Raw genomic sequence first — 21,931 nt, 5'->3', positions numbered from 1 at the left:
GAAGCAGGCAAAAAGTGTGCTATGGAAAATTACTCTTACTGACATCCTTTCTGGAATAACAGGAAACTTCAGCTACAACAGAAACCTGGAAGTGTGTTTATTTTTTTATTTATATGTTCATTGGTTTATATGACTTGCTCAACAAACTGATCATTTTTTCATTCACCACTGAAAATCATCTCCCCAAGTTGAAAAAAAAATCTAACACAATAATGTTTTAAATTCAGTTTTCTTTTAATAAAGCAGGATAGGGGTGTTGCTGAAGTTGCCAGAAACTATAACCTGTCTCTTAATCTGTTATCTATTATAATAACTAGAAGGGCACTCAGTTGAGCGCATATTTGATGCAAATCACTTCTGTACGTTTAGTGTACTTTTTCACTATTTTGCTGAAAAATAAAGCAACAAACAGACACTTGTCACTTTGGCAAAGTGAACTAACAGGCAAAACGTCTAACTCAATATGAACTTAATACATTTGATGAATAATACAGATCAACAAAGAGAACACTGCACATTACTGCTAAAAGTGGGTTTAAAGCAAGCCAGTTTTTCACGTTTTGATCATGCAAGATTTGCCTCAGCAGTATGCAGGTCTACTGGTCATTGAGGAAGTCTTCTCCAAGGGAAACCATCTGTCTCAGTGCGCACAGTATCAGAGCATCAATGTCAGCATTCACTTTGATTTCTGAGCTGTAGTTCTTCACAAGAAAGATGCAGCTGACTGGAAGGCCCAGCAACTGGCTGAATTCCTCCACCTTTGAAAGCAACAGCATTTCAGATGATCAGTAATTGTGCAGTGGTGACCAAAGTAGATTTTCATGCTCAAATACTGAAAATGGAACATGGACAAGATTTGGACAAGGTTTAAAAAAGAAATCACCAATAGAAACTTACCTGTTCCTTCAGGTGCTTGCTCTTATATGTGTTTTTTACATCGTCTCTGACCTCAGGACAGGCTTCATCAACTTTGGTGAGAATAGCCAGTTGGGGAATCCCTGTCGACACAGAATGCTAATCAGTATGTTAAGCATTGTATTTTGATTCATGAAGTCAAATGTGGCACCATTAGTCCACACAGAGTAATAACTATAGTAACTAAGTCTGGTCTTACCTATTTCACTTGCTGCCAGTCTGACAGCTCTCATTTTCTTCACAACTTCATCAGACATTAAAGATACTGAACTGGCAGGAACAACAGAAACCAGAACATGAACTCTGTCATTCAGAGTGGGACATGACGTGTAGCCTTCGTCACCCTCCCTCAGTTGGCATCCAGGAACAAACTAGAAAACAAAGGTAAATAAATAAAATGCAATCAAATGATGTTTAATACAAAAATAGTAAAAAAAAAAAAACAACAGTTTTTCTAAGTTTTTCTATAGCTGGTCAGTGTGTTGTTTGTCTCGTCCACATGCACAAAGACACGTATGTTCATGTGGTTGAAAAAAAGAAACAGACTTTGCAAGCGCGTCATGAGAAAGGAAATGTGTTCATCGCATTTGTTAAACCTCAAAAATGAACACAATACATTTTGGTGAGTAACAACAAAAGCAAATATAACTTTTGTTTGTTTGCAAGAAACTTCCACACAGGACCTTTCAATAATGTCAAAGATCAGAGTGTTGTACCTTATAATTTTCTTTCACATGTCCTTTCAGGGCCAGTATGACATCTTCAACAGGGACTCCACGGTTAGCGTTTTGCTCAAAGCCCATGATGTCATTGAAAACAAAAGAGTAAATGTTGTCTGGATCTTTGTGGATTTTGAAAGTCTTGTACTGTAAAGCAGAAAGTGCAATTATTTGTATCACTTCACAAGTCCCAGATAATTACGCAATTCTTAACACAAATATCTGCATTTGTTAGGAACCTTTTTTGGCTTATGTGCAAAATTTTACCGTCTTTCATTAAGTGTTCGGAAAGTTAAAAACTGTGAAATTCTTAAAATGTTATGGATCATTTTTACTCAGAATCACCACAATCAATAGTTATTCAAACCTTTTGGGTAAAGCTGCTCCCAGATATTGCATCTGTCATGACTCGATTGGTTACTCTTTTTTGAAAAACACTGTCAACAGAGTTGATGAAACTGGATTTGCCAGAACCAACTGGTCCGTGAAGCAGAATTCGGAGATGTTTGACTTCTTTGTTTTGAGGCTTGTAAGAGTTCAGAAATGTAAGATTGTCCTTGCAGTTCCTGATAATTAAAAATTTAAAAAGTTATAATAAAACACTGAACACAATAAACACACTTTTTATCATGCACAGCATTGTGATTAATGCTTTGTTGTCGCATAGAACAATCAGCTAAAAGGCATTTCAGATATGTGTTAGAGCAGAACTGCACACCAAGTGCACAGTGGCAATATAATGACATTATGTTTACTGATACTCACTCTGGCAGGTCCCTCCATGGCTTACTAAAAAGTGCTAAAGAGAAAATTACACACAATAAGACAAAGCTGTACTTTTAAACAACCTCTTGATCACGCTGTTTTCTCAACATAAATGTTATCATTTCTTAAATTTTAATAAATTTTGCAATATGCAGAACATCTTATAAGAAAGTGAAGGTGTGACAAACTTACCTCCTCCCATGGCTGTAAAGTAAAACATTTAAATGTAAATGTATGTATTTACCCCAGTGGTGGAAGACATATTCAGACACTTTACTTAAGTAACAGTACCAATATATAATGCAAAAATACTTTATTATGAGTAGAAGTTCTGCTATCAAAATCCTACTAAAGTACACAAGTATTATCAGCAAAATATACTTAAAGTGTTAAGTACCACATCTGAAGATAGACAGAAAGTCCTTACCTTTGCTGATGTGACTCCCTCTGTCCCCTGGACAGTGATTTTATAGGAAATATACACTTTCACTTTCTTTTTTGAGTTTCAGTTTATAAGAAACCACATGACTTAAAAGAAGCCATTTTATCTTGGCCAGAGACCAGCTTTAACTCTTCTAATTTTATCTCACTGACACATGTACAGGGGCCAAGGTTGTTAAACTATGCAAAGGATCATTTATCCTTTACAACACTTGTTGTAATCCTTAATATACAATTGTTGTAAAGTATCCTTTACAAGAATTGTAAAGAAGAAGCTGAGACAAGAAGCTTTTGGCAAGAAGCTGAGACAGGTTACAGTCATGGTAAAGTCCAAGCTTTGTCACCTGCATGACATGTCACCTGAAGAAGAAAAGGTAAGTCACACTTTAGTCATTTTTAAAGCATTTTAACTAACTGAATAATGTACTTTGGAAATTCTTGAATCTGAGACAAATGAATACTTATTTTATCCCTCCCTCCTCCAGAAAGTTATATGTCAAAGTCTTGTGGACATCCATTTCCTTCAACTTGAACATCAGGGGTGACTCATCACCCTCATCCTCCAAGTTCACCATCAACATCTGCTCCTCTCCCTGACTGAGAGCCCCTCTTCTTGTGGGTATATACATAATAGAACTGAGCAATATAGAAATATTTTATCCAGTTCCTTTGAAATGGTTTCATAACTGTATTTTATTGTTTTCAACAGTCTGTGAAAAGCCCTTCAGTGCTGCAATTCATACTACCTATATTTAATACATAGATTTGCACAACTCATTGTTTCCCATGTTGAAATTGTTTGTGTTTGTTTTTGGGTATTTTTTTTTTCTTTTTGAGCTGAGCTCACAGAAATCTGTGAGTGTTCCTATGATAACCCAGCCTGTACCACAGAACCAGTTTGAAAAATCTGAAAAAAATTGTGTTCAAAAAGGGATACAGAAAGTTCAAAGATAAACTAAAAACACAAAAACAAAAAAACAAAAAGGGAAGCACTGCATGTACACAGTGGCCCTGAGGTGTAAAACACAACGTGTCACTAAGCATAACAACAAAGCAGAAAACACAACAACATTTAACTAAAAGGAAAAGGTAGAGAGAACAAATATTCCTCATGACTGGACAGAACCCAGTCAATTCAGAGATTAATTAAGACTGGTCAGACCAAAACTGACTGTAAAGAAAAAAGACATTTGGACTTTGTGTTACAAAGGACAAGGCAATGGGAATGTTCGACAAACTGAATCTATGCCGAACCTGCCTAAATCACAGTGTAGATATATTAGACGCACCTAAAGTTGTCTCTCATATTATTCTGCTTAGTTGATAAGATTTCACAAAATCAAGATTGCCTTGACAGTTCCTGTTTACTCAAGAAAGAAAAGCATTAGAATAAAACACTACATGATTTTTGTTACTGATTGCAAAGCAGCAGCAAACCATGAGTTAGCCAATGTGTTAAGCAGCAGAAACGCATGCCAGGGGTGATACCACAGTGTTGTATGTTTACACACACTCATGCTAGCAACATAAATTTTTTTTCTCACTCTCCACTCTCTGCCTCTCTTTTTTCTTTTGTCAGATCATGTTCTTTTTTCTTATGCTAGTGTTATTCATGGGAAGTTATGCTTTCTTCAGACTTACTGACGTCTTCAGTTTCCCTTCAGTCAGTCACTATGAGATTGACATCGGTGGTTCAGAGTGAAATATATGGACAACTTAACATCTTCAAGTTTTCAGAAGTTTTCACTATTCCAGCAAATCATCTTGACTGAGGTGTGGACACAACATTTTATATATTCACAGTTCCCTGACAATGAATGCTGATGACTCCTGACTTTATCTCTAACAACCATGATATTGACACCACAACAAACCTTTTGTTAAATTTCTCTGCAACTATGAGACAGATCAATTTTTTTTTATTTCTAAATACCTGAAAAACGAATGACATTTCCATCAGTTTTAAATGTACTTTGGGATTAGTGCAAATTAGAAAAGGTCAGCATGCTAGCACAACAAATATACATGATGAGCATTATACCTGCTAAGTGTTTGCTTGTTAGCATTTAATTTCATTCTGAGCACATTAACATGCTAACACAGTAGTCTAAAACATGGAATACATTAAAGCTGTTACAGGTTTGCATGTTAGCATTTTCATTGCGAGCATAGTGGCATGCTAATGTGAGAATTTAGCTCAAAGCACCACTGTGAGTGAGTACAGCCTCACAGAACTGCTAGGCTAGGTTGGGTGTATTCTTCCAGTCTTGTTTATCCTCTTCTGACAGAGCATAAAACCCTACATCAAACAAATGCTCTTCTTTAAAAAAAAAAATAAATCATAGAAGAATAGTTTGAAAAATGAAAGAGAAATTACAAACTTTGAAACGGCAAGAAGAAAATGTTAGGCACAATGACAGGGCAGAGGGGAAGAGCAAAGATGTCATGAACGAAATGTAAGATTTCCAGCAACTAACTAGAGTCATCACTGGACAAATGATGAGAGCAACTACAACAGTCGCCTGAAAAAAGTTAGCTTTTTTTCTGCTGTTTACAAACTATAACTCCCCACAGTATGATGCCTCATTACATGATGAGAAGAGGTGCAAAATGATGAGTCAGAACAGGAATGGCGTAAGTGTATTCTGATCAAAACTTGTGTAGAGAAAATGAGACTCTTAATAAGATACTTTGTGTATAAGAACTGAGCTTTTATCCTCTATTCACAGTCACGATAGTTTCACATTCGCTTGTATATGTAGATGACTTTGTGGCAGGATGGACAGCGATGCTCCACATCTTTACACGAATCAACACAGAATGGGATGCAGCAGCAAAGAAAACACCTGTGGGAGTATGACAAAGGCAATTAGAACTTTTCAGTTTTATTCCTTTCTTTCATACTGTTCTTTTAGTTTCACATTGATAGTTTAAGATACGTGACTTTAGTTTTCTAAAAACTTTTAGTTTTCTTTTTTTTCTTCATAGAATAGAAAATAACTAGACCTGCAGCAAGTTTCTAGCCAAAAGGTTTTTTTTTTACCCAAAGACGGCGAGGCCACCACAAATAGCCCAGGTCATCAGGCCTGCTGTGTGCTCGGTATTGGTGACCACATTCTGATGGCAGTGGGGACACATAGTTTGCCCTGGGACATCCTGTAGTGCAGGTGTTACTATCATCTGAGTGACTGTGGATGACAAATGCACAGCACATTAAATAAAAGATTTGTCTCCATATTCACTTGTACAAGCTTTAAATGCAGAGCAGCCCCCCCCCCCTTCAAGATCCATTTCTCACTGCAGACTGCACACACTGTAGTGTGGTAACACTGCCAGGTAACACTGGATAATCAGACCAGCAGCGATGATAAGGATAAATACTGACCTCTGGTGGATACATACAGACACATTCAGTCATACATGTGCAGGCACAAATCCGTAGAGAAAATCCTTCTTGGGTGGTAACTGATGCAGATTTTTTTTTCAGTAATATTTGTAAATTTTTGTTACATTTTTGTTACTACCGCAGACTGTCCACTTTAGGCTGTCACTAACAGCACTGAGTGCACTGACTCAACAAGACCAGCAGAGGTTGCCGAACAACTGCAGTCTGATAAGCAGGCAGTCTTTTGTTTCATAACCATGTTTGTTTGTCCACCAGCTCACTCTATGCTCACTGTATTGAAAAGAGAACTACTGAGCCATCCATCTGGGCCATTTAGAGCATTTTAAACTGTGTGAATCAAATTGGAACAATGTTTTTCACATGTGGGGCTAATGGGAAGAAGTAATATACCTGCGATAGGAATCCTTAGTCATGTGTTACAAAAGGCAAAAGTCAAAATGCAACTGTGCACGGAACAAACACTGAACAATAGCTTTTTGTTAAGCGCTGAGGCTACAAATGGGCTATTCTTCAGATCAGTTTGGTAGGAAGCTGAGGACTTCGCCCAAAGAATTTGCCCCAGTGATTTATCTGCTCACAAATGTGTGTTCACAGATGTGTGCACTGTGTAAATTCACCTTTAATGCATGCATGTGTGTGCATGCACATGTTGGGTAAAATGGTAAAACATATGCATGCATCCCTTTTGTGTTTTAACATGGAACATTGTTGTCTTGAATCAGATGCGTCTCCTTACCTGTTGTGGCAGGTGCACCCATGACAGGAGCAAAGGGAACACCTGGCAGATGAACAAAAACAGGAACCAGAACAGGAAAGGATGGTTTGGAATAGATATTTTCAGAAATAACCAAAACATAAAATATTGCATAACACATACATACATTGTCTGTGGACTTTGATAGGACATTGCATTTCAACATCCTTTGCCTGGGTACATAAGGGTGGTTGTGTGTACATAAGTTGTGTGAAGGCTATGCAAAGCATGTGTTGAGAGCAAAGGTTAATTTGTTTTTGGTTTTCCCACAGAAAAAGGTGTGAAAGCTTACAACAATGTCTAAAAAGTCACAGTATCATCTTTTAACTTAGGCAGTGACCTCAGACACAGACCTCCATGGTACCCAGCAGGTGGAGGTGCAGCAGGTGAGATGCCCGGTTGAGGGTACATTTGTTGATTGGGCATTGCGCCCTCATAGTTCAGAAGAGGTCCAGGGTACGGTGGAGCTGATTCCTGTGGTGGATATCCTTTTTGCATCTTCAGAAATTCTGACTGAAAACGAGAAATGTATATTGTATATTTTTAAGCTGATCACAGTTGAATGAGTTTTAGATTTTTAGCCTAAAATTCCTGCCAACATTCCCCTTGAAAGCATGCAGGCCTCTTCATCAATGGTTGGTTAGCTTTATAGTATGTAATCTACCATATACCATAAATGATAAACATAGGGTTGTTGCTTGAATATTAATTTAATTTCTGTAATCAAATGTGGTACGCTTAAAAAAATGAGGCCAAACCAACAGGGGCCTACATTACATTTGCAGAAGTAGAGTTTCATAGGTTTAGCCACCTAAGAAGAGCAGAGGAAGTGCAGATTCTCCACTGTGGTGGAAACTAATTTACATTTCCAGGGAAAGTACACTCTCTGACCACGTCTCGTGTTCAGTTTTCTGTTCCAAACCACTGTGAACCATAGTCAAATTGCTGTGAGCAGACAGTGCTGACAGTGACACTACATTAAACAACATGTGCTAAATGATATTACTTAAGTAAAAGTACCGATATCACACTGTAAAAAGGTTCCATAGTAAATAAAAGTGTTCCACCCAAAATTATAAGCAAAGTCCATAAGTATAATTACCTGTAATGTATTTAAACTATCAACTGTAAAGGAACTAAATGTATAAAATGGTCCTTGCGAGTACTATACTGCTTTAGATATTATTAGATTATTATCGCTGATGCACTTAGTATTTAGTGGTAGTGTCATCACAATAAATATAGGGGAGTAAAATGTACATTATTTTCCTCTGAAATGTAGTGAGGTAGAAGTGGCATGACATGGAAATACTCAAGTAAACTACACGTAACTGTGCCTCAAAACTGTAGCTTGAAAGTAATGTCATCACACAATGGCCTTAAGAATAATTTGCTTAGTGGGAGAGGTGTGGAGCTATACAGCCCCTGCTTAAGAGCGCTTTGTTCTTAAACATCATCAATATCCTCTTTCAGTAATGCAACCAGCATTCATACGTCCAACCGTGCCACACTTAGTTGTATCATGCACTAAATCAGCATTAGCGGATTTGCTCTTCCGTAGTCTGCGTTTTGATTATATAGAACAATGCAGTGCCTTTCTGAGTCTCATCATAAATCCATCCTAAATCAATTACAGCAACATGAGATGCATGCACTGAAGAAGGTCTTTCACTCTCCACAGTATTTCTTGTGCTTGTGCCTCGCCCTTCTTTATTTGGAAAAAGTGGCTGGGTAAGGCTGGATTAGCCATAAGTATTAGAGAAAAAAAGCTTTTGACATACAACAAATAATAAAATTAAATTAAAAACTATATTCATGCATCTGTTCCACAGTGGTATGTGTCAGCTAAATTAGTTATATCAACATTCATACGTTACACAAACACTGATAACTTTAACACAGTGGCAACAGTTAATCATTATATATCTACAAATGGGTAAAATAAGATTTACCTACCTGCGACTTTGCATCAACAAAAAGATCTCTCCTGGAGCTGCGTGGTCCTGAGTGAGGCAGGAAGAAGGTCAGTAAAACCAAGAGACTACCGTCAGAAGGAAGACAGTGAGGACAGAACAGGATACAATTAGAGCACAATTGATATAATGACTGTAAAACTAAAAGAGGAAAGGCTGTATCTCCACCAGTATGCGTCTGTGGCCTGGCTATGCAACTTCACGATTCCCCCTCCCCCCCTCTCCTCCCATTTCCCATGTGAATGGGTGGGACTGAAAACTGTTTGTTCAGACCTTAATCAAGTTCTGACCTCTATGGCAATTTGATCAAGATCGAGAGAGATCTAGAGAGATGTGGGCTGGCTAAGAAAAGTGTTCCTTGTTGATCCAACATGAATTTCTATTAAGGAAGAATTTCTGATGTTTTGACACTGCACATATGGTTTTAGTTAAGGATTCAGAGAACTTCTAGTCTTTGTCCATGTCTTTTTTTTCATGAGCAGTTTGCCAACAACAGTCACAATCCACAAAAAACAATACAATTACCTAAATGAAGAAGCTGCAGTGTTTCACTGCGCAAGCTGCATTTTTCACATCACATTATGTGAGTGTTTTCCCATTAGCTCATTGAATCACTTCACTCAGGACATTCATGGACTTTCAAAACAGCATGAATAATGTACAGCCAAATCTCCTCAAGCAGAAGTAGTGGAATAAAAGAAGAAATACACTGTGTTGTACAAACAGAAATGAATAGATTGCAGAGCTCATTATTTCCCAGTTTGGAGTGCTTTAATCATGTCTCTCACTGGTTTTTAGAGCCATACCACTCTCTTTCACAGCTCTAACTATTCATATCTTTTCTAACTTTCAGAACTGTACTTGTCAGTGCCTGTATGCTGATCCAGACATTCTCTCCCACGCTTTAACTCAGCATGAATGATCCCAATGTGAACACATGACTTTGACACATGAAGGCCTGATGACAGTCAGGGAGGCGCTGAGGATGGTGAAGAAACCAAGAGGTCACAGGACTATCACAGGAACATTACACATCACATCTGGTATGCACTTCTGATAATTACAAGCAGACATTGGAAGGTGCTGTTGACTTTAAATCCATGAAGTGCAGTTGTCCATTTTTTCATTTGTGGCCACTAGAGGTCAGACCCAACCCATACAGGATGTTCGGGTCCACCGGACCTGGGGCTAATGAAAGTATGGAAATTGTAGGTCCTGTGTACCTTCACTCTGTCCTCCACCTGTCTGGACCTGCTGTTAGTGTGTGTGTGTGAATTCTGCCCAAGCTTGCTGCCATCAGGACAGTGGGGGTGCACCGTTACAACCCTTGGCCTAATGTCACCATTAATGAGCATCTCCTAAGCCTGAACAAAATTTTATAAAGATCTGTGCTGCCTGTGATGCCACTTCCTCATATGCTTGGAACTTACAAGTCATGTCAGGTCATCGTGTGCCGCTTACCTGAAACTTACAAGTCACGTCATGTCCTATCTGCCACTTACAAGTCACGTCATGTCATCTCATCATCTGCCGCTTATCTGGGTCCAGACCGAGGAGGCAACTGCTACTCAGTCCACAATGCACTGAAATCCTACCCCGGGGGGGGTTCAAACCCACAACCCTGAGAGATTGAGTCTCGTGCTCTACCAACTGAGCTAACCGGGTGGCTGAACTTACAACAGGGAAACACACAGGGAGACCTGATGGAGGAGCCCCTGAGAAAAATCAAGAGTTGTCCTGGACATGACTCAAAGACACAACATCACATGCAACAATTTTTTTTTACCTCACACAAGCTGGGATCGGAGCTCCTAAAGAGGAAGCTGACCATGGTGGGAACAATACGGAAAAACAAGTCTGAGCTCCCACCCCAACTGCTGACGACAAAGAACAGGCTGGTCAATTCTTCCAAGCTTGTGTACACGGCTGACACGTCCCTGGTATTCTGTGTGCCAAAGAAAGGTAAGAATGTGGTACTCATGAATACACTGCACAGGGATGTGAGAATCTATGGCCAGGAGCATCACTTTGATCCACTTAGTGTGTGGCCCCTGTTTCACAAAATGATTCAGCGTCTCCATGATAGCCAGACAGGAAGTCTTGAGAATGAGCCACCAAGATAAATTCATGCACTTTACTGCTCATATGTTGTCATAACACAGACTAAAGCCCCATTTGGGCCTGATTTATTTCTCTAGGGGAGGTCACCTGCTCTGATGGGGGCACATATATGGGTAATTTCTCACATACACCCCAGTAATAATTACAGCCACAATTACCTACTGTTTTTCTGAGCTACTTTTTTTTTAACAGCTCAGTGTGAAATTTTACTTTTCTGTGATAATGGAGGAAATTAGAAACATCTGTACTAATCTCAAAGACATGTTAAACATGTTAACACCAACATACAGGTCCATTTGAGAACAAATACAATGACAAATGGAAACAAATGTAAAGATGTCATCAAACCACAGATTACAGACCGGCTCCTGTAATGTTGCAACCGATCAAAGTGATGTCCAGAACAATGAGTTAAAGTTCCAAGTAGCATGATTAATATTTTATTCCCCACTTCCCCTTGTGATGTTAATGCTGTCCAAATGAGTCTTAAGTCACCCAATGAACAGTGAGAGGCACTGTGATGAAATCAATAAAATTTTAGACAAAGATGGCCTTTCATCTTATTTTGATCTATTTAAGAATCTAATTTATACACAAATTTATATTAACACAAATTTTCACAGTTTGGAATTAAAAACTGTTGTCTAAATGTTTTTAACAACTTTTCTGATGAGTTATGAGATGATGTTGATGTTTCCCTGATGCTGCAGCACCTCTCTGACTGCATCTCCAATCTACTGCCATGTTGCCACTTGCACATCATTTACCATCCTGTCACTGCACAGAGGAGCAGACTGGGTTTCATGAAGACAATTTCCTCTAAAGGATGAAAAGCAGAATTAATATGAAAAAAGACAAGTGATAAAGCTCTTTCTGACAAAAACTGTCAATAAATTGAGGAGAGCAAAGGCACACATGTAGACAGTGAGGGAATACACAATCTGCTTCCACAGAATAAATCAATGTACTCAGAAAGATTTAAACGCAAAAACAGAAAAACCACCACAAACCACTTCCCTTGAGAACACAACCAGATGGCCACTCTAGCCCATCTGCACCTTGTTGTTTGTTTCTTTGTGTCTTCAGTCTTTCTTTCCCGTTTCATTTCACAGTGTACCTTCCATACGAGTGCTGGTTAAATAAATGGTGTGCTGAGAGAGAAAGACAAGCTGGGAGTGTTCACAAAGGAGAGACAAAGAAGGTACAGAGGCAGGGAGGAGGGCTAAAGAACAGGACCATTGTCACAATCTACTCTGAGGTTCAAATGACCAAAAAAAAAGGCTGTGTTTTTGACAGTATGAAAGTCTTTTCTTTTAATATACAAATTGCTACATTACAGAAATAAGATGGTGATCATTGCGTAGGAGTTTTTCCTATTGCAAACTATGATCTGCAGTTACAGCATGATTTCCCAGGTATTCTGTGGCAGTGGCGCAACAACAAAAATATGTGCTAATACAGAAACAACCTGCACACAGAATGCTGAGGTTTTGTTCTCAGAGAGGAGGTCCTGACATGCACAGACATGCACATGTAAACAAATCAATTCTATCTTGATTGTGTTATTGATTTTTAGAAGGCTATAACCAATCCTCTCATACAAAAACAAGAGATTTATTTCTTTGGCATTAACACAGCACATAGGACAGCCGAAGTGTTGCACTAGCACTTGAGCTTTTCTGGAAACTGAAGAATGACGTACAGTGAGTTTACCACTCTACGACCACATCCTGGCACTTACCCCACACTCACCACTGGGGCTCTTAAATAGCAGACACACCAGCCTGGCTACAGCACATGTTCCGCATGAAGTCTCTTAAAGAGCTATTGCCTTCACTAAAATCAGTACAAAATTTTTTTAAACATTGCTAGTTGCAGTCACTGCAGTAGTTTACTGTTGAGAAAAAATGATCCAACTCAGAAATGTTTCACAAATGTAAGTGCTACTTATCAAGTCAAAACAGGAACACACACACTGACCTAAATAAATTAATGTAGGTATATATTAACTAATTACCTTTAATATCAAGGAATGCGAAAGGATTAGGTGAAAGTGCTAAAGCAAGTGACCATTAGGATGAAGTCCCAAAACATAATGCTCCCGGTGCTCTCACTGTCCTTGGATTGACACTGATGAAATTAATTTGAATTTTCTAGGAGCCATTTACAACAAACACAAGCCAATCATTTAATGAACATAAACAAGATTTATTCATTTAATGCTACTCATCCATCCTTTTGAAGGTAAAATGGTTACAGATTATCAGTGTCAACAATCTCTTGGTAGTAGCAGCCCCTACTGCAGGGGTCGGAAACCCGCGGCTCCAGAGCCGCATGTGGCTCTTTCGTCCCTCTGCCGTGGCTCCCTGTGACTTTGGAAAATAAAGAATGAGTATTTAATTTAAATGTATTTTTAATTTAGTTCGTTCGTTTTTAATGTAATTCTAAATTGGAAGATTACGTTGATCTTGTAACATTAAAATAAAACGTTTTTTTTTTGTTTGTTTTTTTTTTTTTTTTTTTTTTTTTTTTTTTTTTTTTTGTCGCCCAAAATATGCGTCACAACCGCCGATGTGCGACACCCGGCGGCAACATTTTCAAGTTGGCCGCTGACTGCAAGCTCCAGTAAACGCGAAAAAGTAATGAGGGAGCACAGAAGTACACGGCGTTTTTGGTTCGCTGTAGGTGGATGATTTAAGTTTGGAGTTTTATTTCATCTTTTAGCGTCTTTTGCTCGGAGTGCAAAATGTTTTTGTTACGTACAGAAATAAAATTTCGTGATCTCTGTAGCAGTTCATTGATTTCATAAATACAACACTGCGAAACCAGACATCTATAATCTGCTCCTCAAATGTCCTTGATGGGGCATAATATTGTCAGACGTTGTCATTAGTCTCATTGGTCAAGAAGCAAGATCTTATCAATGTAGTATGAGGCTGTTGGAGGGCAGATGCCAAAAAGAGGGCAAGAGAGGAGAGAGTAAGAGGAGGTGGAAGAAGATGCAAACACATGAAAGCTGGCATGGTGCTAAAAGCAAGGAATTCCTTTATTCATCACGATGAATGAGAACCCTCACCTCCCTAATGCTGCAGGGAACGAGTGAATCGACTGCAATCATCCACATCAAGCTCACCAGGATCTCAGGTAAAGACTCTACCCTTTCTGTGTGTTGGCAATTATGGTATTACGTTTTGTTGTTTGTGCCCTAGTGGTAATTAAATCCCCAAGATGTAAGAAGGAATCATTTACCAGTACTACCTGTGCTTTGACAGCAGGTTAGAACTTTTTGCTGAAATATGACTTATTTAGTTTTTCTGCAATCAGTGCTGGCCAAACTAGCCATTATAGAAGCTGTCTGCAGCTAAAGTGTTGCTAATACAACATTGGGTGGATTGTTTTGTGTTTTCTCTTTTAGCTTGTTTTCTTGCAGACTCTAAGTGTATATTTACTGAATGTTAGACTTTATGTTAATCTTTCTCTATAAATGCCTTGTTTTTTCCCAGTGCCGTGTCCCACTACTCTGACAGCTGATGTATGCTTATCTATCTATGTAAATGTGAAACTGTGAAAACAGTAATGGGCAGTGTGTTGTCAGAGGCTGTGTTTGTCTAAATACCATCAAAGAAGTAAATATGAGAAGCTTTTATTTTGACAGGGGGTCAATGATATTTGATCCAAGCTACATGTAAAAATCAAACGATCCATTTTTATTTTTGGTTTCAAAATATGAGCTGAAAATTTTGAATTTAAGTCATTTTTTTGTTTTGGCTGTTTAAGCAACAGAACACATTTCCCCTGCCATCATTCCAGTGTTTAAATCAAAGGTTAAGACATGAACTGACAATTTTGCTGTAGTGTTTTCACAGTTTCACCATTGCTTCCAGTGAAGACCTAAAACGTAGTCTACCATTTGCATAGCTGCTGTGCACAACACACATAGTGAGGGCAGAAGACACTGTCAATGCTGCAAATAAACACAACCTGCAAATCACCCATTACTGCTTTGCTGCCCTCTGGTGGCCATGTCAGTGTAGACTTCGACACTGCCCTCAAGACTCAAGTTTGAGTGTAGGCATATCCTTGCTGTGTCTATGCATTACATCAGGGGTGTCCAAACTGTTCCACAAAGGGCCGGTGTGGCTGCAGGTTTTTGTTCCAACCAAGCAGCAGCACACCAGACTTGACTCATTTAATCAACTGATCTCAGTCTTCAGACAGTTGATTGGTCAAACTGTGTGCTCTTCATTGGTTGGGACAAAAACCTGCAGCCACAGCGGCCCTTTGTGGAACAGTTTGGACACCCCTGCATTACATTAAACTGGTAAGCTAACATTGAGTAACTGATAAATCCCAAATGATTTGGGGAGCATTTTATTGTGGGAACATTTTTAACTTTTTTTTTTTTTTTTGGCCTCTGGCTTCTCTCTAACTGAACTGTAAATATCAGCTGGGACAGAGGCTCTGAATTTAGCCTTCCCCAGTGATTTGGGGACAGCATTTCCATTGTGGGAATAAAGTGGCCTTGCATGACCACTGATTGTTCCTATACATACACATACAGACAGTTGTCAAATCAAAGAAAAAACCTAAATAAATGAATGGAGAAACATGACAAAAGCAGATGCTTCCACACAGGTGCACTGTATGGTACAGTTAAGCAGTTAACATCCAATCATGCTCTATGGCCTGTATATAAATGCCAAACACTGCTAAAAATGGCAGGAGCTTTAGTCACAAAGACTTCTATTTAGAAACATCATCAGGTCAAAATCTGAATTTGTCCAAAACTAACAGCATTCTCATCAGCTTCAGCTGGAGTTTGTGATTGGAACTAAATAACAAGTTACTGTGTTTACACTCCAAACTAAGATGACAGCCATGGTAAACATTATACCTGCTAAACGTCAGTATGATAGCATGGTCATTATGAGCATTACCATTTAGTTCAAAGCACTGATGCTGGAGCCGGTAGCATTGCTATAGACTCTTGTTTATTTATGAAGAATCAGTTTGTGTGCCCAAGGCAAACATATCTGTTTCTCTGTAAAATATTAATAAATAATCTAAAACAATGTTGAGTCGGGTTTGGGTGAAGTCCTAATGAGTCCAAAGAAACGGTGTGTGAAGTTCAGGGAAAGCAGTAATCTCTTGGTAATGTCAATAGAAGCAATTTATCTTTTCATTAGTGGTTATATGCCTAGAAAGCCTCTGTTATCAGTATGATAAGAATTTATCATAAACATAGTGCTTGCTATTCGAGTAATTTTGACAAACATTAACAACTATAGAGGAGCTGTATAAGCTGTTTGTTCACAGACATTTAGACATGAAAAGACATCTGTGTCTACAAGATGAAATGAGACAGAGACAGGCGCCCCCTTGGTTAACAGTTAATGTAAAAATATTCACTGTCCCATTTTCAGTTAATCCTTTAGTACACCATACAGTAAAGACATAGTCCAGACACATACATGCATGCATACACAGAAATGAATAAAACAAAAATCTGTCAAAATTACGTCAGTCATGATATCATTCCTCCAGGTTCTGTAGTTAAGTCTTTCGATATTTTTGTCTGCAATAAAATAGGGCCTGTAGAACTGTTGATGTCTCAATATAATAGATAAGAGCCTGGCCCTAATGGATTTATTTCACGTCCAGAAGTTCAATACATCATTTCAAGTTGAGCAAGAGAAAATTTTGTGCTGTGCATGCAGAATTAGCAGTGTGCAGTCGGTGGCAGTTGGCATTAGACAGCTTTTAATTTGAAACAGTAACTTATAGCCCTCAGTCGATTAGTCCATGTCTAGAAGCCAAAATCTGTATCCTAAATCTTGGACTTAGTTTTGTTTCCAGGGTCTCACACTTGCTTTTTTTTTTTTAATCCTTTGAGAGAAAAAAATCACCTTCCATACTCCTTTCCTCCCATTCCTTCCTATTTATGTCACCTTCTTCTTTTCACTGCCGTACTAATATCTAATTCTAAGTACTAAGCCTCTTGTAACTCGTTTACAGGTTTAAACTATTGAGGGGTGGGCAAGCCTCTAAGTGAGCAAACATAATGGATGAACAATAGGGTGAAATGAGAAGTCTGAGTCATATGTCAGAGGGCACAGTTCCTGTTACACACAAATAGTACAACATCAGAATTTTACCGACCAAGCCTCTTACAACTGATAAGCAAATAGAGGTGAACAGCAGATAGCTTCCCCCCTTCACAAACATTCCATATAACTCTGTCACGCACTTGCTCATTAAACATTTGCAGGCTATTTGAGGAAGAAGGTCTGATAAGGCAGCGACAAGGGAGAGGCCAGAGGTTCCACCTTCACCTAACTTTCTGTGTCCGTCACATTCAGCTAGCGCTAACAGGATGAGGGGCAAGGAAGGAAGATTTTAAAATTAAAGACAAAAATATCAAAACAACAAGGACAGAGGAAACACGCTGGTGCAAAGGTGAGAGATTAATTAAACATCCATCCAGAGCCAAAGTTAACTGAGCACAGGATTTCAGTCACCATGGTTACACTGGACTTCAGGACACTGACAGTGCCGGTGGGCATTGTGCGGATACTGGAGGTGATCTTCACCTGTATCTCCTTCAGCTTGGTGGCGTCGGTGGGCCACAGCACCATGTCCTTCTGGACATGGTGCATGTTCACCTGGTGCTTCTGCTTCTGCGTCACCCTCCTCATACTCCTGCTGGAATTCACCAGTCTCAGCGCAAAGTTGCCCATCTCCTGGGACGACTTCACCACCGCTTTTGCCATGTTGGCTACTCTAATGGTGTGTGCCATTTTTCACTTTATTTTTTGCTTAAGTACATTGGTGACTAGCTACTGTCATTGAATGTCATTGGTGATTCTGATGTTTTAAATTTTGCAGAAAAAAATTGTTTTGGGGAAGCCAAAATAAATGAGCACCTGTTTTAAGCTGATATGTGAGCTTTGCTAAACAGTACTCATGGCTGCTCTTTATCCTTTTTTCCTGTTTTTCTTGTGAGCTGCCTAACAAGTAAATTTCCTCACTGTGGGATCAATAAAGTCTTATCCTATCTTATCTTAACAATAACATAATAACACTACCCACGTACATTTTTTGTCTCTGTACTACACTACAATGTACTGAGTCCATCCTAATTTTCACACCCATACAACTGGATGAAAAAATAGAGTAAGAAAATCTGTGTTTTTTCGAACAATAAAATCTTTAACATCTTAATAAGCATAAACAGTCCAGAACTGGGCCTTTTACTTTTTTTTTTTTATATAGCCACAGCTGCTATAGCCACAACATCCAAGATCACATAATGATAATCACGTTTGACTGACTTTGACGTTAGGATACTATAAATGTGGTTATTTACTATTTACTGCTGCTAAAAGATTGATACAATATGGTTCTCACATGTACCCATAATTCACACTTGGTTGATTTGTGAGGACTGGACACATTTCATTTCAGTCCATTTCACTTTTACTATTGATATTTCTCTCATACAGGTGCTGGCAGCATCCATCATCTATCCCACCTTCTACACTTGCGCTAGCTGTGGTAAACAGATCGGTGCCACTGTTATTTCCTGTCTGGCCTTCATCCTATATGCCACTGAGGTCGGGCTGACCCGGGCCAAACCTGGTGAGATAAGTGGATTTCTGTCCACCATCCCAGGCCTCCTCAAGGTTCTGGAGGCCTTCGTGGCCTGCATCATTTTCATCTGCTTGGACTACAACCAGTTCTCTAAGCATCCAGGACTCCAGTGGTGTGTCGCTGTCTACTCCATCTGCTTCATTTTTGCCATACTTGTCATCATTTTTACCATCTGCCGCCTCCTGTCTCTCTTCCCGGCACCATTTGACAAAGTTCTGACAGGCTGCAATGTGTTGGCAGTGCTGATGTACATCACAGCTGTGGTCATCTGGCCGTTGTACAGCTTCCAGGACAATCCCAGACCCAGCTCCTGCCAAAGAGGTTTTTGTTCATGGGATAATTTAGTGGTTATCTCTTTCATGACCTGTGTCAACTTTGTTGCTTATGTTGTGGATACAGTTTATTCTTTTAGATTGGTCTTCTTCATCACCAGAACATAGGTTGCTATACTTCCTGTTTCAGTTGTTGGCCATCTTCAATCTCAGAGATTGAACATGAGTATTTTTAGAACTTTTTTTTTTTAATAAGAAGCCCAACATGCTCACGTGAGGGTAACATATTTCTACCATAGTGAGGAATTCTTTGAGGACAAAACAATGGTTGTGTTTAGTGTTCTTTTCTTCTCCTTGTTCTTCCTCCATTGTTTTTAATCTGATTCTTATTAACACTCTTATTTTGATACAACATTTACTAGCAGTCAGTCTCAGTTGTAAACTTGTTTTGTGTGCGTTCTTGTCAATATCATGTTAGCATGTTAAATATGAACATCTTTCACTTTAAGCATCTCAGTAACAAATTACAATGAATGAACATGATTAATGGTTAAATAATCATTAAATAGGTTCAGTTGGACCCACCCTGTCACACTCAAAGGATGTTTGCAAAGGTGTGTCATAAGGTGCATACCATGACACACACAGCAGCTACAGGTTTCAAACTCCACTCCCATTTTTTTTTTATAAAGGTCAACAAGAGCAAACAAGAGGAAAAGACAGAGAGGGAAAGAAACTTACCTGCCATCTTTTTTTTCTGTCAATAGCCACTAAACTATATTAAAAACACGTGCATGATGCAGAGCTGAAATGATTAGTCTATTAATCAGTTGAAGAAAATAATAGTAAGCAATCATTCAGTTATGTTTGAATTGAAGTTATTGGTCAGGATTAAACCCTGGTTTGCTTATTCTAATATCAGTGGTAACCATGTGCATACTTGGGCGTTACATAACCTTTGACCAGTCCAGGCATAGCTGCTCTCTGCAAAGTCAAAATGGGAGGAACCAAGAACTCAAGTGAATATTACAAGAGTCCTATAAACACAAATGAAGAGAGAGATAAAGAGCTAGAGAAAAAAAAAAAGAAAAGACAGGGATGGAGAGAAAGACTGGAAAGTGAAGAACAAATAATTGCAAATCCTGCATTCATTTTAACTCATTCTTGCTCTTTGTGCAAAAAGGGCAGGGTTTCATAATACATAAACTTTGCTTTTGGTTGTGCACAATCTTGAGACTGATGTAATGACATATGATCACATTGCTAAAGTAAACTCAGTGTAACTCAGTGCACCTGGATTTATCTTCTGTTCAATAAAGTGCTTAAAAGTAGTCCATCCATCAAACTCTCCTATTTGTCCTGCCCAGAAACATTGAATCATGTGAACTCAAGGACAGAATAAGAGTGATTTTCTTCAGGATGTGGCCTACACCCCATCAATGTTGAAGAGTTAGCCTCTGAATTGGGCTTGTGCCGGGGACCAGAGTCCAGTATGTGTGTCGTGAGGTGAACATGATAACACCCACACGCTGTCCAATCAGTCGAGTGAAACGGGGGCCATAAACTGCACAGATAAGCCCAGGATGCTCTGTTTGAATATGCATCAACACACTAGAGTTTCTGTTGCAAAGAGCACACCTATTCTTGCCTGCATGGATTTCTTCAACAGGATCTGGTTTAGAAACTTGCTGTATTCAGTGATGCACTTTGCAGGATAAACTGAGTTTGGAAACAAAACATTTTTTTTTTTTAGGTCAAAGACACTCTTTCTGTGCAGCTATGGCCCGTGTGGATTTGTGGTCACTCACCCAGCCTGTGGGCATCATGCGAACACTGGCAGTCATCCTCACTTGTACGGCCTTTTGCCTGGTGGCAACAGTGGGACACATGTCATCTTCCTACTGGGCATGGTGCATGTTCACCTGGACTTTCTGCTTCTTCTTCACCCTTCTCATTCTCATCCTAGAGTTCACAACTGTCAGCGCCAAGTTGCCTTTCGCCTGGGACGACTTCACCGCTGCCTTTGCTATACTGGCGAGCCTCATGTGCTTGGCCACCTCCATCATCTACCCAACCTTTTTCACCTGCAAGACCTGCCACCGCCAGATCGGTGCGTCTGTGGTATCCTGGGTCTGTTTAGGGTTGTATGCAGGTGAGGTGGCCCTGACACGCCTGCGCCCAAGTGGACAGACCAGCGGGTTTCTCTCCACGTTGCCGGGCATAATGAAGATGCTGGAGACCTTCCTTGCCTGTCTCATCTTCACGTCTCTGGAGAAAAGTCAGTACATCGGTTCCCCAGCAATGCAGTGGTGCGTGGCCGTGTATTCCTTGTGTTTCATCTTCTCCATCATTATAATCCTGCTCACCGTTGGACAGCTGACCTCTTTTTTTCCATTCTCCTTTGACTATCTGGTGATTGTATATAACATTTTGGCAGCAGTGATGTATACAACTGCTATGGTGATCTGGCCACTTTATGGTTTCCCCAACAATACCAGACCCACTAACTGTGGCCACCATTGTGCCTGGGATAAACTGGTGGTGGTCACCTGCATGACAATCTTAAACTTTATTGTTTACACCCTGGACACCGTCTACGCTATACGCCTTGTGTTCTTTGTCAGTAACCAGTGAAGCTGCTGTCATAAAAACAGACAGGCTTTGAATGGAGATTCTGTTTTATACTGTACCAATAGGCCATTCTAAAAACTTTAAACCTTTTCTTAAAGATTCATTCTGTTACTGTTTTAGACTTGATGTAGGTGCTGACTCCAACATATATTCTGCAAATGCTGTTCATCAAATATGAGTACTGAAATAGTGGGTGCCCAGCATAGTAAGCACAATGAGGTGGACTTAGTTAATGATTAAAATGGTAGTATCACTGTAATAAAAATAAAAAATAGCCCGCTAGA

The 21,931-nt window shown here is 39.3% G+C and overlaps 4 protein-coding genes across 5 annotated transcripts; 2 read left to right on the top strand and 2 right to left on the bottom strand.

The window, feature by feature from the left end:
• Positions 1 to 92: 92 nt before the first annotated feature.
• LOC121198289 (interferon-induced protein 44-like) lies at positions 93 to 2,887 on the bottom strand. Of its 2 annotated transcripts, XM_041062301.1 has the most exons (8): positions 2,827 to 2,887; positions 2,592 to 2,603; positions 2,400 to 2,433; positions 2,002 to 2,200; positions 1,632 to 1,781; positions 1,115 to 1,286; positions 898 to 998; positions 93 to 758 (listed from the first exon to the last, which is right to left on the bottom strand). In XM_041062301.1, exons 2-8 carry the CDS (start codon positions 2,599 to 2,601, stop codon positions 597 to 599), a joined length of 828 nt encoding a protein of 275 aa, XP_040918235.1. In that variant the 5' UTR covers positions 2,602 to 2,603; positions 2,827 to 2,887; the 3' UTR covers positions 93 to 596. The 2 variants fall into 2 exon arrangements, with proteins under 2 accessions (XP_040918235.1, XP_040918234.1); XM_041062300.1 differs by lacking the exon at positions 2,827 to 2,887 and having other exon boundaries at positions 2,592 to 2,634.
• Positions 2,888 to 3,669: 782 nt separating this feature from the next.
• On the bottom strand, positions 3,670 to 9,168 carry LOC121198290 (cell death-inducing p53-target protein 1 homolog). The gene is made up of 5 exons (XM_041062302.1): positions 8,957 to 9,168; positions 7,354 to 7,513; positions 6,983 to 7,024; positions 5,884 to 6,028; positions 3,670 to 5,686 (listed from the first exon to the last, which is right to left on the bottom strand). The coding sequence occupies exons 2-5, from the start codon at positions 7,496 to 7,498 to the stop codon at positions 5,581 to 5,583; spliced, it is 438 nt and encodes a 145-aa protein (XP_040918236.1). The 5' UTR covers positions 7,499 to 7,513; positions 8,957 to 9,168; the 3' UTR covers positions 3,670 to 5,580.
• An 8,305-nt stretch (positions 9,169 to 17,473) lies between these two features.
• On the top strand, positions 17,474 to 19,208 carry LOC121198763 (myeloid-associated differentiation marker-like). The gene is made up of 2 exons (XM_041063079.1): positions 17,474 to 17,880; positions 18,597 to 19,208. The coding sequence occupies exons 1-2, from the start codon at positions 17,614 to 17,616 to the stop codon at positions 19,182 to 19,184; spliced, it is 855 nt and encodes a 284-aa protein (XP_040919013.1). The 5' UTR covers positions 17,474 to 17,613; the 3' UTR covers positions 19,185 to 19,208.
• A 1,587-nt stretch (positions 19,209 to 20,795) lies between these two features.
• On the top strand, positions 20,796 to 21,650 carry LOC121198839 (myeloid-associated differentiation marker-like). Its single transcript, XM_041063178.1, has one exon. The coding sequence runs from the start codon at positions 20,796 to 20,798 to the stop codon at positions 21,648 to 21,650; it is 855 nt and encodes a 284-aa protein (XP_040919112.1).
• Positions 21,651 to 21,931: the final 281 nt, after the last annotated feature.

This window comes from Toxotes jaculatrix, chromosome 18 (assembly GCF_017976425.1).
Source record: "Toxotes jaculatrix isolate fToxJac2 chromosome 18, fToxJac2.pri, whole genome shotgun sequence".
In the NCBI taxonomy this organism is placed as follows: domain Eukaryota; kingdom Metazoa; phylum Chordata; class Actinopteri; family Toxotidae; genus Toxotes; species Toxotes jaculatrix.
Note: the sequence above shows the minus strand (reverse complement) of the source record. Positions and strands in the feature narration are given on the sequence as shown.

Coding starts and splice junctions, on each gene's coding strand:
- LOC121198289 (XM_041062300.1), bottom strand. CDS start 2,619: ATGTTTTACTTTACAGCCATGGGAGGAG. Junction 2,201..2,399: donor CCATGGAGGGACCTGCCAGA/GTGAGTATCAGT, acceptor TTTAATTATCAG/GAACTGCAAGGACAATCTTA. Junction 1,287..1,631: donor ATGTGAAAGAAAATTATAAG/GTACAACACTCT, acceptor TTTGTTTTCTAG/TTTGTTCCTGGATGCCAACT.
- LOC121198290 (XM_041062302.1), bottom strand. CDS start 7,498: ATGCAAAAAGGATATCCACCACAGGAATCAGCTCCACCGTACCCTGGA. Junction 7,025..7,353: donor ACCTGCTGGGTACCATGGAG/GTCTGTGTCTGA, acceptor TTCATCTGCCAG/GTGTTCCCTTTGCTCCTGTC. Junction 6,029..6,982: donor GGGTGCACCTGCCACAACAG/GTAAGGAGACGC, acceptor TGTCATCCACAG/TCACTCAGATGATAGTAACA.
- LOC121198763 (XM_041063079.1), top strand. CDS start 17,614: ATGGTTACACTGGACTTCAGGACACTGACAGTGCCGGTGGGCATTGTG. Junction 17,881..18,596: donor CCATGTTGGCTACTCTAATG/GTGTGTGCCATT, acceptor TCTCTCATACAG/GTGCTGGCAGCATCCATCAT.
- LOC121198839 (XM_041063178.1), top strand. CDS start 20,796: ATGGCCCGTGTGGATTTGTGGTCACTCACCCAGCCTGTGGGCATCATG.